The following is a 13843-nucleotide window of genomic DNA, read 5'->3' as shown; positions in this document are numbered from 1 at the left end:
GTTAGAGCTAGGTCTGCGGTTTAGATAATGGCCAACGAACAACTGAGCTTGCGCGAAACGCTGGGGTTACAATCGGACAGGAGGAAGAGGAGCGTGACTTCATCCCCAAAGACCCCCACGACCACCACCAGAAAACACTGCGCAGACTCAGCTGGGAGGAGATCATGGAAATGCTAATTTAAATACGAAGCGGGGATAGGTAATGCATATGTATAGGCGTATTGCAAAATATTATGAATATGTAATCATTTACTCTATAAAAGCAAGGTAACAATGCTATAACGGGCGCACACAATAGGAGGAGCTATCCCCTGTGTGCCCAGCGCTGAATAAACATACCTACTTTACAATCCATCAGATTGTGGAGTGTGATTCCGCACGTCAGTCTTGGCTTCATACAAAACTCAGGGTGGAGTAATGAAATCATGTCCTAAATATCTGTAACTTCTTCCATTTAAAACAGTGTGAATTCTATTAAGATATTTACAAGGAAGAATGAAGCAAGTTGAAAGTTTGCTTTTTTTACTTTTTTTTTTTTCAGGTATCCATCATACTACAGTAATGTGTTAGTTGTGTCAGTTCTTTTATTCAAATAGATGTTATCTCTAGCAACCATGCTTCATTGGTGGCTTATACTATTTTACATATTCCACAGTACTAAAACCAGCCACAAATATGAGACAGAACCTACTAAAAACTTTCTGAAGTAACAGCTGGAGATCATGCAGGTTTCTTAAACAGTGCTAGGTGCCTGTGTCCATGTCTGACATCTGATCTGCTGTACTTCAAAGTTTCAGTGTCATTACATCTAAGCTGCAGAAATTTTCCTCCCATCAGACATTTGCTTAGTTGGGCATTCCAGAGCTCTGAATATATCTGGTTACAGTTTCCTTTATACAGTTACCTTTATTTCTAAGTGCTTTCAGACACCAGTAGGAAAATAGTATCAGCATCTTTTAGAGTTGGAAGGAGAATATTTATAGAACTGCACAGTATTGACAAAAAAGCAGCAGCTCTATGGGAAATCAACCTCATGTAGGTTATTCCCACTCTATTGATTGTTATTGTATGTTTGCCTACAGTTCATCCAACAAGTGTTCTGAATTTATTCAACAATGCTATATGATCTCTATTAGAAATTTCTAGCTGAGATACTTAACCATGTGAAAAAATGATCCTGAGAATCTTGCAGTGGTTTTGCGTATCCTATGGTATCATATGTCCCTTCTTTTATTTCAGTCATCTGGCACTGTGCTTTTTCTCTCATCTAGGCTAATCAGGCAAGTAATTTTATGCCTGCATTTTCAGAAATAAGCAGATTTATCAACTATATTCATTGCTGTTAATAAACAGGGAATGTGATAGTGTTAAATTCCCTTCTGTAAAAGGAATAAAATGTCATGTGGAAAAAGAATGTGTTGATCTGATGGTTTTGGTATCTACACACTTGAACAAGAGGCCGTAAACATTTGAAAACTGTGAGGGAGCTGCCATTCAAAGAGAAAACAAGAAAATTCCTTGCCCATGGCATGAGTAATAGATGATTTTTTTTGTGAGGTTTCACTGCAATGTGTAAATTCAAGACAAAATATAAAGAAATTTAGCTGCATTTGACTTCATGACTTTGAAAGAGACAATATTGCTGCTGGACAACGAATTTTTGTGTTAAATACTGACTGTGTTTTCACTGAAGTACAAATGAAATAATATAAACTATAGGAAAGCATACACCTCAATACTGGAGCACAGAATTTGATTTATTCTTTGACACATTCCCTGAATATTACTTGCACCTCTAGACATGGACAAAAAAGCATTGGAGAAGTAGCATGTTTCTGAAGATATATGTGAATTACTGAAATTTGTGTACATAAGTAGCTAAGACTCCTGGAATTAAAAGATACCTTCAAGATCTCATCCTGTGACTCAGGACTCATCTTGTACAGTTGGTAACAAGTTCTGTATTTAAATGTATATACCAGAGGTCATGAGGTGATGGCAGTTTTAGTAAGACTCATTTGCATATTTTACAAGTATGAACTATGACTATTAGTGCAGCTATCCTAATACTAGCAGTATTATTTTTGTTAAAGTTTTAAATATCCCTGACGTAAAAAACTACCATATTCTCATTTTCTGATGATACGTGTCTCAAGCTCTTTATACAGAGCTGAAAACAATACTGGAGTTAGTGGTCTCAGTGTCGTTTTTGGTTTAGGTGACCTCATTTTTGGTCTACAAATCAATAAAAAAATCAAGTTTTCAAAGTTTGGGGCAGAAAGTTAGTAACATGTTTACTACATTGTTGGGATTCAAGAGGACTTTCTGCGAGAGAATGGACATGTGAGCAATCCTGCGTGAGAACAAGACTGATAAGAGCCTCAGCCTGAGCAAGAATGCGATAAGGATGTGGCCCTGAATGAGGGGGGAGAAACTCGACGAGACAAACAACCCCCAGAAGGCTTTGGGATGGAAGAGGAAGTTACCCAAGGCAGGAAGCCTGGCAAGGCTGATGTGGCACTTTTTATCCAATCATAAGAAGGTTTAAAGCGCGGGCTAAGTTAACTGTCCAGTCTTGAGGACTTGTACCGCATGTTACTCACGTGTGCGGGAGAACATTATAAAAGGGCTTTCTTAATTGTAATAAACAAGCATTGCTTGATCACATTGGTCGTGTGCGTGCTCAGCTATCCCGCACCACATAAATTACATTAAAAGATTACAAGTAAAGTGGAATCTTGTTTTTCAGAAGCACAATGTAAGCCTTAAGAACTGGGCCACTCTTCAGAATATAATGTTTAGCTGAGGCTAATTCTATGATTTTTGTTCTGTTCCTGCTTTGTAAGTGTCAGTTATGATTGTCTTATACCAACACAAGTCTTAGTCTAGCCATGTTTAAGCTTAATTCACTTTGCATTGAAACTTGTATTATTGGTGTATTTGGTCTGGCTGGGATGGAGTTTCTTCATTGCAGCCCATATGGTGCTGTGTTTCAGGTCTGTGGCTAAAAGTGTTTCCGCTGTGGCTGAACCCTGCCTGCACAGCCTCAAGGCTCACTCTTTTTTCCACTCTGCTCATGTCCCCACAAGTGGGCTGGGGGTGGGCAGGAGATGTGGAGGGCACACAGCCAGGACAGTTGGCCAAGCTGGCCAAAGGGATGTTTCACACCATGTACCCTTGTGCTTAGCAATAAAATAAACAGTAGAGGAAGGATGGGGGGGAGTTGTCTTCCAAGCTGACCATTGCTCAGAGACTGGCTGGGCATCAGTCTGGTTGTGGGTGTGACAAGTAATTCCCTTTGCCATGCTTGTTTTTTTTCTCTTTACCTCACCTTTTAACCTGTTTTTTATCTCAATCCATGAGTTTTCTCACTTTTGTTCTTCCTATTAACTCCTTCATCCTGCTGGTGGAGGGAAGTGAACAAGCATGCGGCTGTGTGGGTGCTTAGCTGCTGGCAAGAGGCAATGCAGCGCAGCTGGATGCATAAACTATATGCACAGTGTATACATGTGCTACTACTTAGTGCTTATTCATACTCCCTGGTTTTTCCTACCCAAACTTCTGACAGGTTGAACAGTGAAACTTTTATATGGTTCTACAATAAACCTTTCTGGAACTAAGAGACTTCAAAGCCCTTTGTTATATTGTTTGTTTGCTTCTTGGTATTTAAACAATTGTAATTTTAAATACATTGGATTCTAATGAGGATTTTTTTTTTTCTAATTGAGAAAACATGAAGTAGTTAGAATTTTAATTTGGGGAAATGGTATGTGACTGTGAAATATTTCTTCATAGGTTCTGGAGGGGGCAAATTTTATGATGAAGGCATTCTACAGGAATAGTTGAACACTGTATAGTATTTGAATTTCTGAGATTTATGTTCAGTTAATCCCCAATTCGACACTATGCAAGTTGCACAATTTCATATCACTTTGTTCTATTTCCTAGCTAATTTCTTCTGGTTTTATGCCCTTTTCTTTTTTTCTTTTTTTTTTTTTTCTTTTTTTTTTTAACAGAAACCTGTGGGAGATCTTCCTAAGAAGAAAGAGGTTTATATCCAAGAAGGAACATCCAACTTCAAAAATAAACATTAAGTGTAAACAAGTTCTTAATGAACACAGTATCTTCAAAAGACATGTAAAAGTAAAAAGAAGTAAAAATTTGAGGAAACAGTAAGATTCAGAAAAAGAATGAAGAAGCACATTCAAACAGTGGGCAGAGCTGCACAATGATAGATCAAAATGCTTGCCTCATGAGAAGGTCAAAATCAAATTATGTTTCACCAAGAGATATATCTGAGCAAATTATATTGAATGGCAGTTTCTTCTAGAGAATCTCAGCACTTTTCCTTTATCCCCAGAGATATACAACTGAGGATCCTGTGTCAGTATTTGAGACTCTACACAAGCCTCCCTGTAAGGGCTTATAGGAATGAATAGCATGTTAAGGAGCAGTATACAAGCAGGGTCAGAAACTGAACCATAGAACGCATGCCCTCTTTAAGGCAAAGAAGACTAGACTTTTTCTGTTGAGTTTGTATTGTATTTGAAGCTTGCATATCTAGCCCAAGGTTAGCCACAAAGACTGTGGTGAGTGTGTAATGCTTTTTTTGACCTTTGATTGGATGACTGGTGTTCCTTAATTCTTCAACTTGCGTACATGGTTGATCATGATTCTTTAACTAGAAAGATCTTGTAGTAATTTCCTTTCATTTTGCATTCTACCATATGCATGTATTTTTACTAATCAAAAATACCTTGGCATTTAATTCCTCTTCAGGTAAAAGATTTAAGAGAGTTGTTATTTATACTATGTGGAAGCTACAACCAATGTGGATGCTACAGCCAATGTAGAGCTATTTAACAGATCAAATATCTGTGGTCATTTTTTACACTTTGATAGGTATGCAAATACATATATAGATGTTGTCCATTATTTTGGTATTTTTGTGTTTTTTTCAAAATGCCTTTTAAATACTTCAAATATCCCTTAAAACAGAAAATCTGAAAGTAAGTGCTCAAATTAGCATTATTTAAAATAATATAAGCAATTGTACCTTTTCTGCTTGACAGGTAAATACTGTCATGGGTTGGGTTGCACACAGAATGTTGGAAGGAGGAAGAAGTAACCTCATATTAACTTCACATGAGACTTCTTTTTTTCTTATGAGGTGGGTGAAACTGTACTATAGCATTTTCATCTATATCAAGGTACAATATTTTTGTTAAAAGCATTTCAGAAACATGTAGAAGCAATATCCTATCATGTCCTGCAGTTTTTCTTAGTTCTTAAAATTCCACAATATAAACATTTTCAAAGTAGTATTTCCTACAGCAGATACTCAGAGCAAAGGATAACTAAATTGGTCTTGGACACAAGTCACAAGTTAGTTGTTGCAACAATAAAAGGAGCCTTTTAAAACCATCTTTTTGGATGGAGGGAATGAAGGGTTACAAGATGGTACTTGTTTATTTGTGTTGGTCACAAGTGAAGATTTGAACTGTAATAACTCCTTTTTGACCAGGAAAGAAATCTTCATCTTAACTTGCCTTTCAGAACTCTGTGTCTGGATGATTGAGACTGCATTTTTTTAGCTAGTAAATAAATGACTTGTCATGTCACTTCACATGAATTCTACATATTACTTAAATAGTAATTTCTCAAATGCAAATACTGCAGAATGCATCACCTCACTTCTTGTGTATTTTGACAGAATGCTTTTAAAATAAAACACTGTTTTGTTGGAGAACGGCTTGCAGAGCGCAAGGCCATAGCTCCCTGCAGGAGCTGGTCGGCCATAGCTCCCTGCAGAAGTCGGTCCCAGCCACCTGAGGTAAACAAAGGAAAGAACCCAGGGTACAGTTATGTAAACAAGGATGAAGAGCCAGGGCTCAGTTGTGCTAGCGAGGATTGTTGTGAGAACACAGAGATAAGTTGGGGGCGCATTATGACCTTGGGGGTGAGACAAAACAACCCTGGGAGATAAGCAGGTTCACAGCAAGAAAGATGTTTATGCATACCAGAGATGCCACAAGGGGCTGGTGTATTATAATGTGACCTTTTAGATGTACCCAATGGCTGAGATATTATAATGTAGTTTCTTAAATGTATCCAATAGAGTTGCAAGTAGTGTATTGTAGAATGCTTATATAAGGTGTGATTTCTTTTAATAAAGTTGAAGCTTGCTCTATCATTCACATTGAATCGGCTGCTTGCTTCCTCTGCCCGCCGCACTGTTTCACTGGTGTTGCAGAATAAACACTCAGACTCTTTTACAGACTCTGATCAGGCAGAAGCAGATTGTTTCTGTAGCCATAGGAGAGGGCACAATGAGATAGAGGCTCAGCTGTCTATCAATACAAATTCTGACAGAAAACAAAAGTGCTGGGTTTATATACATTTATGGCAGATACAAGCTGCTTTGTGAAGGGGCCTATTATGACAGAGCTGCATTTACACAGGAGGAACCTCTTTTACAGCAGTTGTACCAGTGTGGTCCTGATAGCTCAGAGTCTGCAGCCCTGTGGCCTTGACCTACAGCCGTTCAGCTCATTCCTCATGGGATGCTGCTGTGTTGACCAGCATTTGGGCATAGGGAAGCCTGCTTCCACATTCCCCTCTTTGAGACCTGAGTCTCACATCCTGAGGGACCCCCAGGGTGCAGCAGACAGGCTGCAGACATCTTACAGCTCTGCTGCCAAAGACTCATCATGGTTGAGATCCTGTCTTGTCATCTGCTCTTGCCTCCAGGCTTGGATGCTGAGCAGTATTTCTTCTGCATTTCTTCTCTTCACACCTCTGTTCAGGTCAAGGTACATGAGTCCCATCTGCAAGGCCAGGGTTAGTATGGTTACAGCAGTATCTCTGCATTTCATAATACACAGTTTTACTGTACAGAGAATTATTTGAATAAGAACATACAGTACAAACAACTGCAGTAATATGAATGAAATAGTATACAACTTCTTTTTACTTAGCAACCATAAATTTTTTAATTATTTCAAACCAGCTCAAAAGATCCAGTTACTGTGTTGTTTTGTTTGGCTGCCTCTTTTTTAATGTGTTCACTCAAATCATGAATGGTTTCAGAATTGGCTGTGATAGAGATAAAAGAGTATTCAATTAAAGTGCGTATGTCACCCTTAAAAGGGTCAAGTGTTAATCTGTTTTGAAGAGAGACTATGGATAGTGGTCATTTCAGGCATTACTTGGTAAAAATAATCTGCAGTGTTATTACCAATTTGCCTTAAATAATAGCTAATAAACAATATATTTTTTTAATGGCTCTTGCCACTTCATACATGGAAAGCATAATAGTCCCAAATTTTTCAGGCTCTGAGATATCTTGTCTTTTCTGACAAATATTTAGAGGGAAGAGATGACAAATATAGAACAGCTAGGGTTATATACCCAATATAACCTGATCCAAACCAGTCCTGTGGGAGCCACGGGTATGCAAATGTACCATGAATGAAATAGGTTCCCAAGGAAGTATGTATAGATTATATCAATTCACACTTTTGTGAGCTATCAAATAAACATCTAGTATCAGTCTGACAAGAGTTTTGGTACAGTTTCTGTGTCCCATGTAGCATGTTGCATTTGCTTTCAAGTAGCAAGTGTTCCCAGGGTCATCCAATCCCAAGTGGTGGGTAGGAGTTGGAGCTTTCTGTACATCTGTATTAGATCAATTTGGATCAGTTCCCATTTGTTGTCATTGGGGATGATCTTGAACAAGGAATTTCTGTCCTCTGGGGATTCTAGACTGGTCTTTTTACTGACAAATTACATGCTACGGGAAGCGTGGGAACACCCTCACTAAAGTGACAAGGGATATGGGAACACACCCAACATTTTGAGCCATCTAAGTCTTTAGCATAATTGTAGGCCAACTGAAGAAAGGTATTATTTTAATTGTTTATGTGATGATAAAAGACTTCCAACTCTTGGAGGACAGGGCATTTTTATGGGTTCCATTCTCTTGATCTTGACTAGTTTGGGTTCCCAAGAGTGGTGTGTTCAGAGGAAGGTTCTGGAAGGGCTTCTTTTACCTGTGAGTGAATAGTCCTCATATGTTTCATTAGAGCTTTACAATAATTCAGCATAACATCATCAGTCATCTGTAGCATGGATCAATGCAGTGGCTTACGTGAGGTATGCAGTAACCTTGCGGGTTTACGCATTACAACTTCATATGGGGATAGTGTGTGTTTTTTATTCACAGTGCTCTTGATTTATATTAGAGCCAGTGGTAAAGTGTTTGGCCATTTAAGGCCCGTTTCTTCACAAATTTTGGTCAGTCTAGTTTTTAAAACAGAATTCATCATTTCAACAGCTTCACAGTGTAAATGCTGTTGAATTCCTAGGGCTTCACAGAGCTCCTGGACTGTCCTGTTGTGTTGGGTTTGTGTGTGTGTAGCTGGGGGAGGGGGCTACAGCAGTGGCTCCTGTGAGAAGCTTCTCGAAGCTCCCCCAGCTTCCAAGTCAGACCCTCCTCTGGCCAAGGCTGGGATGATTAGCTGTGCCTCTACGATAACATACTTAAGAAGGGGTACCTGAGAAGAGGACGGGTTGTGAGGGAAATACCTATGCAAATACCTAGGTCAGTGGAAGAAAGGAGGAAAAGAAGGAGGGTGAGAGGTATGCCAGGGCAGAGACCCCCCTGCAGCCCATGGGGGGAGGGCAGGCTGTCCCACCGCAGCCTATGAATGTCCACTGTGGAGCAGATGCTGACCTGCAGCCCATGGAGGACCCCACACCAGAGCAGGTGGCTGTGCTTGAAGAAGTCCAGGACTCTGAGGGAAGCCCATGCTGGAGCAGTTTGTTTGCTAGGAGGACTGCAGCCTATGGGAGGGACCCACACTGGAGCAGTTCAGGAAGAACTGAAGCCCATGGGAAGAACTCATGTAGGAGGCATCAGCCTGTCAGCCCTATACATCCTCTGAGAAACTGCTAGGATTTGATGGAAAACAGGCCTTGGAAGATAGATAAGAAACTGTTAAGTTGTGCCAAGGTGGCAGGGAAGAACAACGGACAGCTGCAACACTGAACTGTGGAAAAGTACTGAACTGTGAGAAGTTACCGCCATGTGAACAGCACGTGAACAAGAAGGTGATTGGTCTGCACAGAGCCTGTTAGAATGGTCTTAAGATGATAGGAGAAAAGGTTGATAGCTGTCTAATTGCTGGTTTGCTAATTATGAAGTAAGATCTTTGGCAAGAGCATAAGTATGTCCTATTGTAATAATAAAGGGTCTTTCCTTTTGCACTTCAATGGAGAGTGCATGCCTCAGTTGCCACAGACTCATGTCAGACAGAGTTCACAGAGAACTGACTCCCCCGAGAGGGAGCCCAACTGGTGCAGGAGAAGAGTGTGAGGAGTCCTCCCCCTGAGGAGGAAGGAGTGGCAGAGACAACATGTGATGAACTGACTGCAACCCCCATTCCCTGACCGCTGTGCCACTGAGGGAGAGAAGGTAGAGAAATCTGGAGCAAGGCTGAGCCTGGGAAGAAGGGAGGTGTGTGGGGATGGTGTTTTTAAGATGTGGTTGTATTTCTCACTGTCCTACTCTGTTTGACTGGTAAATTAAGTGTTGGTTGTGTTTAAATTAAATTGATGTTCTTTTTCTTCCCCAGTTGAGTTTGTATTTTGTCCATGACCATAATGGGTGAATCATCCCTCCCCCAACCTTGTCTCTATCCCTGAGCCTTTTGTTTTATTTTCTCCTTCCCATCCCTGAGGGAGAAGGGACTGAGCAAGCAGCTGTGTGGTGCTCAGCTGCCCTCTGGGCTTAATGTTAAATGAGTCCCCCCGGGCACTGTGTAGTGCAAGGGGTATTCCAAAACAAGCTATTCTCTCAGCATTTTCTTGATGACAGCAGTATCATCTGCTTTTCTATATGAGAGGCCTCTACCCATCCTGAGAACATGTTTATGATTACAAACATGTATTTGCAGTTACAGCAGTTAGGCATCTGTATAAAATCTATTTGCAAATTTACAAAGGAAACGTGGGTTTGGGTGTGCTGCAACTTTGGTTTTGACCCTTTGTCTGATATCATGGACCAAGCAAACAGGACAAGTTCTGCAGTACTGATGTGCTCTTACAGAGAAATCTGGAGCAAACTAATCTCACTGTACTGCTGCAATCACCCCCTGCTTACCTGTGTGAGCTACCAGGTGGGTCACACCTGCAAAGTAAGCGGGGAGAACCTGAGGTGCAATGAGGTGGCCATCTGGAGAGTACCACAAAGAATGGAGGTGCAACTGGAAGCCCTGGCACACCTAGACAGCAGTTTTGTCTCCTGAGGCTGGATCCTGTAAAATAGAGTTCTGAAGGAGAAGCAGGCAGTGACTGCACTGTGGAAAGTCTGATGAGAGCACGTTCAATAGAGTGCTGGCCAGAAAGACCCACTGTCCTTGCTGATTGATCAGTTAAGGTATTTTCTCATGTGATACCATCATAAGGAAAAACAGGAGTTAAGCATTTTACTATTGCTAAAATAATAGTGGTTGCAGAAGAGCTTCAACATAGCAGCGATTTCCAACAGGAGTGCCAGATGATGTTAAGAAGCTGAAATGTTTACAGAGTTGCCTAAAGTCGTGCACAGCCCCAAAGTCATATCTGAAACTGGTGTAAACATGGATTGCTCGGGGGGCTGACTGTCCTTGTGCAAGTACAGAGGTGCAACTCAGGACAGAAGTTCTGCAATTTGTGCTGAAGAGATGGTTGCGATGAATAATCATCTAGACCTTTGTTGGAAGTACAGACAGCACACCCTGCAGCTGGATGCCCTGTGGAGCCATGGGGACAGGACCCAAGGATTATGTCTGCCTTCTGTAGAGGAACATCTCCGAGGTGGTTGTGGGGTTTCAGGAGTTGTTCTGTGACAGAAAGACAGCCATGTGGGTCTCCATAGGCATGGGCAGGATGTAATGCTGCAGGGTTAAGGACAGAATAGCAAAAGAAATGTTTGCTGCTGACAGGAGTTGGTTTTGTTGGAAAATATGTTTGTGTGAGTTGGAAATATGCTGAGTTTTCCCTTTTAAAAGGAGGGCTGTAACAAGAGTTGGGAACAGCAACAGTTAGGGGATGACCCAGGACCAGAGTATCTGGGTTTTTTTCAACCAAATAAAACCAGCAGCAGTAACTTTCTGTGATTTCTTTTTGTTGTTGTTGTTGTTGTTGTTTTTTCCACTGGATGTCTTTTTGTACCAGCTGAAAAAGACATCCTATTGGACCTTGGACACCAGGTCACCTGAATATTTATACACACACAGAATCATCTAGGTTGGAAAGGACCTTGAAGATCATCTAGTCCAACCGTTCACCTAGCACTGACAGTTCCCAACAGCATATCCTTAAGCACTGAATCAACCTGACTCTTAATCACCTCCAGGGATGGGGACTATTATATATAATTATGATGTATCCCATTAACCATATCAACAAGGGAGCCAGACTTTCAAAAATGAATACATTGTGAAAGTTATGTTAGAAAAGGGGAGTATGCGTATTACTTTTCAGTTGGTAGCTGTGAAAACTGTTGAGATTGCAGTCCTGGAGAATTAAACCTGTATATAAAGAGGTATGACATGACTCTTGGTGCCAGGACAATTTTTTCAGCTTTTCTTGCAGCACTTAACTGATACACTTCAGCCTAATCTGAACTATGAATATGTTGGAAAATTAAAGAATTTGCAGTGTTTTGTCCAGCTCCAAACATACTTTCTTTATACTGTCTTCAGGAAAGCTCAGGAACCTTAACTTGGCAAGAAAACAGAAGTAGAAGGAAATAATATTCACAAAAGCCCCAATAGCACTGAAGGCTAATAGTTGACTTTGTACTGCTAAATAAGTGGGCTTCGGTCCAATCCCTGGCCTGAAGGCCAACTGGTGCTTAGGACTAGCCCACTCTCTAGGGAACTCCTGGAAACAGCTGTTTGGAGCAGTCCAAATACAGCTGGAGAGTAAGTTTACAATTAAGCAGTGTCAATGACAGAGAAGTCAGTGCTTGAGCTGTACCCAGGTGCTATTTATTTATTTAGCAGTATAAATTTATCATCAAAATCTTCTCTCTTAGTTAATGAAGAAATAAACATTTCTTCTCTGGTTGTTTCAATTAATCTAATGTCCGGTGACTTCAAGGGGGCATCTTTGTTAATTAAGAGGAGGAAAGTGGCTTCCATAAGCTAAACTTAACTTATATATATACAACACCAGTGTCTGAAGACAATGAATCCATGAACATCATACCGAGAGCCATTTCTGCAAAACTTTCAGTACCCTACATTAGCCAGCAGCTACTAGTGGTCTGATTATCATATAGAAAACTTTTCATTACTAGTTATATTTTGGATGTGAGCATTTTCTAGTGAAACTGTAAGATCAGTTTTCATGAAAAAAAAAAAAATTAGAAGCTCTGTGTGGCAGTACAGACTCTGGAAGTGTTCTTGAGTTCCTCATTTGCAAGACACAAATCTAAAGCCTTTGGCAAAAGTTCTTTTGGGTTTGAATCAAACAAACAAGCAAGTTTGTTTTTTTTCCATGTAAGTACTTTGCTCACAAAGACTGGAACAGCTCCAGCATGCTTAAGGCTTACAACTAAATCAGTGGCTGACGTAAGAGAAATTAAATGTATAAGATGAATTCCAGACAGCTGGAACAGATTTACAGGTGGGAGGCTCAAATAATTAACATAAAAGTGGGCTGGGTGAAGTCCTAAATAAGAAGAATGCAAAATATATCAAAAAAATTATGATCCGTTGTTGGAGAACGGCTTGCAGAGAGCAAGGCCATAGCACTCTGCAGAAGTCGGTCACAGCCACCTGAGGTAAACAGAGGAAAAAACCCAGGGTACAGTTATGCTAGCAAGGAAGGAGATTCAAGGCTCAGTAATGCTAACAAGGACTGTTGTGAGAACAAAGAGATAAGTTGGGGCGCATTATGACCTTGGGGGTGATAGAAAAAACAGCCCTAGGAGAAAAACAGGTTCAGAAGAGGGAAGGTGTTTATGCATACCTGAAATACCACAAGGGGCTGGGATATTATAATGTAGCCTTTTACATGTATCCAATAGATTTGTGAGTAGTATGCATGATTATTGTAGAGTGCTTATATAAGGTGTGATTTCTTTCAATAAAGTTGAAGCTTGCTCTGTCATTCACATTGAATCGGCTGCTTGCTTCCTCCGCCCGCCGCAATCCGTTATACTAAAATTAACATGGATGTTAAACCTATTCACTTTTTATTTATGTCTTCAGATTTCTCCTAGGAATGTTTTGTCTGAATCCAAGTCATTCTCCTTTCTGCATTCATATTGCCTAATGTCTGTTATCAAGAAAAAGTATCAAATGTAGCAAGAGTTTGCAGCTGAGGGATAACCTCCTGTTACTGTAGTGATGTCACAGACTTCCCAAAACTGAGGTATCTTAGATTTGTGTGGAAAAGCAGAGCACCAAGTTTTGTTTATTTTTGTTATCACCATGCTGGGGAATAAATACAGACCCCTTTCACAAATTAAGAAGGCATCTTTTTTTTTTTTTTTTTTTTTTTCCAAGGCATCTTTTTTTTTTTTTTTTCTTTTTTCCACAGCTAGGCAAAAATACAAGCTTTTCCGAGATTACAACAGTGGTACATACCTGAGAGTGTTCTCTACAGCAATAGGGTGCTCTGCAATTTCAGTACCAATTTTTGACACTGGGTGGATCTCTGAAGTCAGAACAGGAAACGAGATCTTTAAACGAGAAGAAAAGAGATCTTTAATTGACACTGGTATGACAAGAGGATTCGGCTCAACCTTGTTTGTTAGTGTCTTGATTTCTCCATTTTTCATCTGCTTCAT

At 40.3% G+C, this 13843-nt stretch overlaps 1 protein-coding gene across 1 annotated transcript in view; it reads right to left on the bottom strand.

Moving 5' to 3' along the window:
- The window catches only part of ZFC3H1 (zinc finger C3H1-type containing), a 57978-nt gene extending 44135 nt beyond the window's left edge, over window positions 1-13843 (bottom strand). The window contains exon 1 of the mRNA XM_026865047.1: window positions 13641-13843. Within this exon, the coding sequence (XP_026720848.1) occupies window positions 13641-13843 (203 nt within the window). The remainder of the gene's footprint in view (window positions 1-13640) is intronic.

Source organism: Athene cunicularia (assembly GCF_003259725.1).
Source record: "Athene cunicularia isolate RWA chromosome 1 unlocalized genomic scaffold, athCun1 chr1_part2, whole genome shotgun sequence".
Classification (NCBI taxonomy): domain Eukaryota; kingdom Metazoa; phylum Chordata; class Aves; order Strigiformes; family Strigidae; genus Athene; species Athene cunicularia.
Note: the sequence above shows the minus strand (reverse complement) of the source record. Positions and strands in the feature narration are given on the sequence as shown.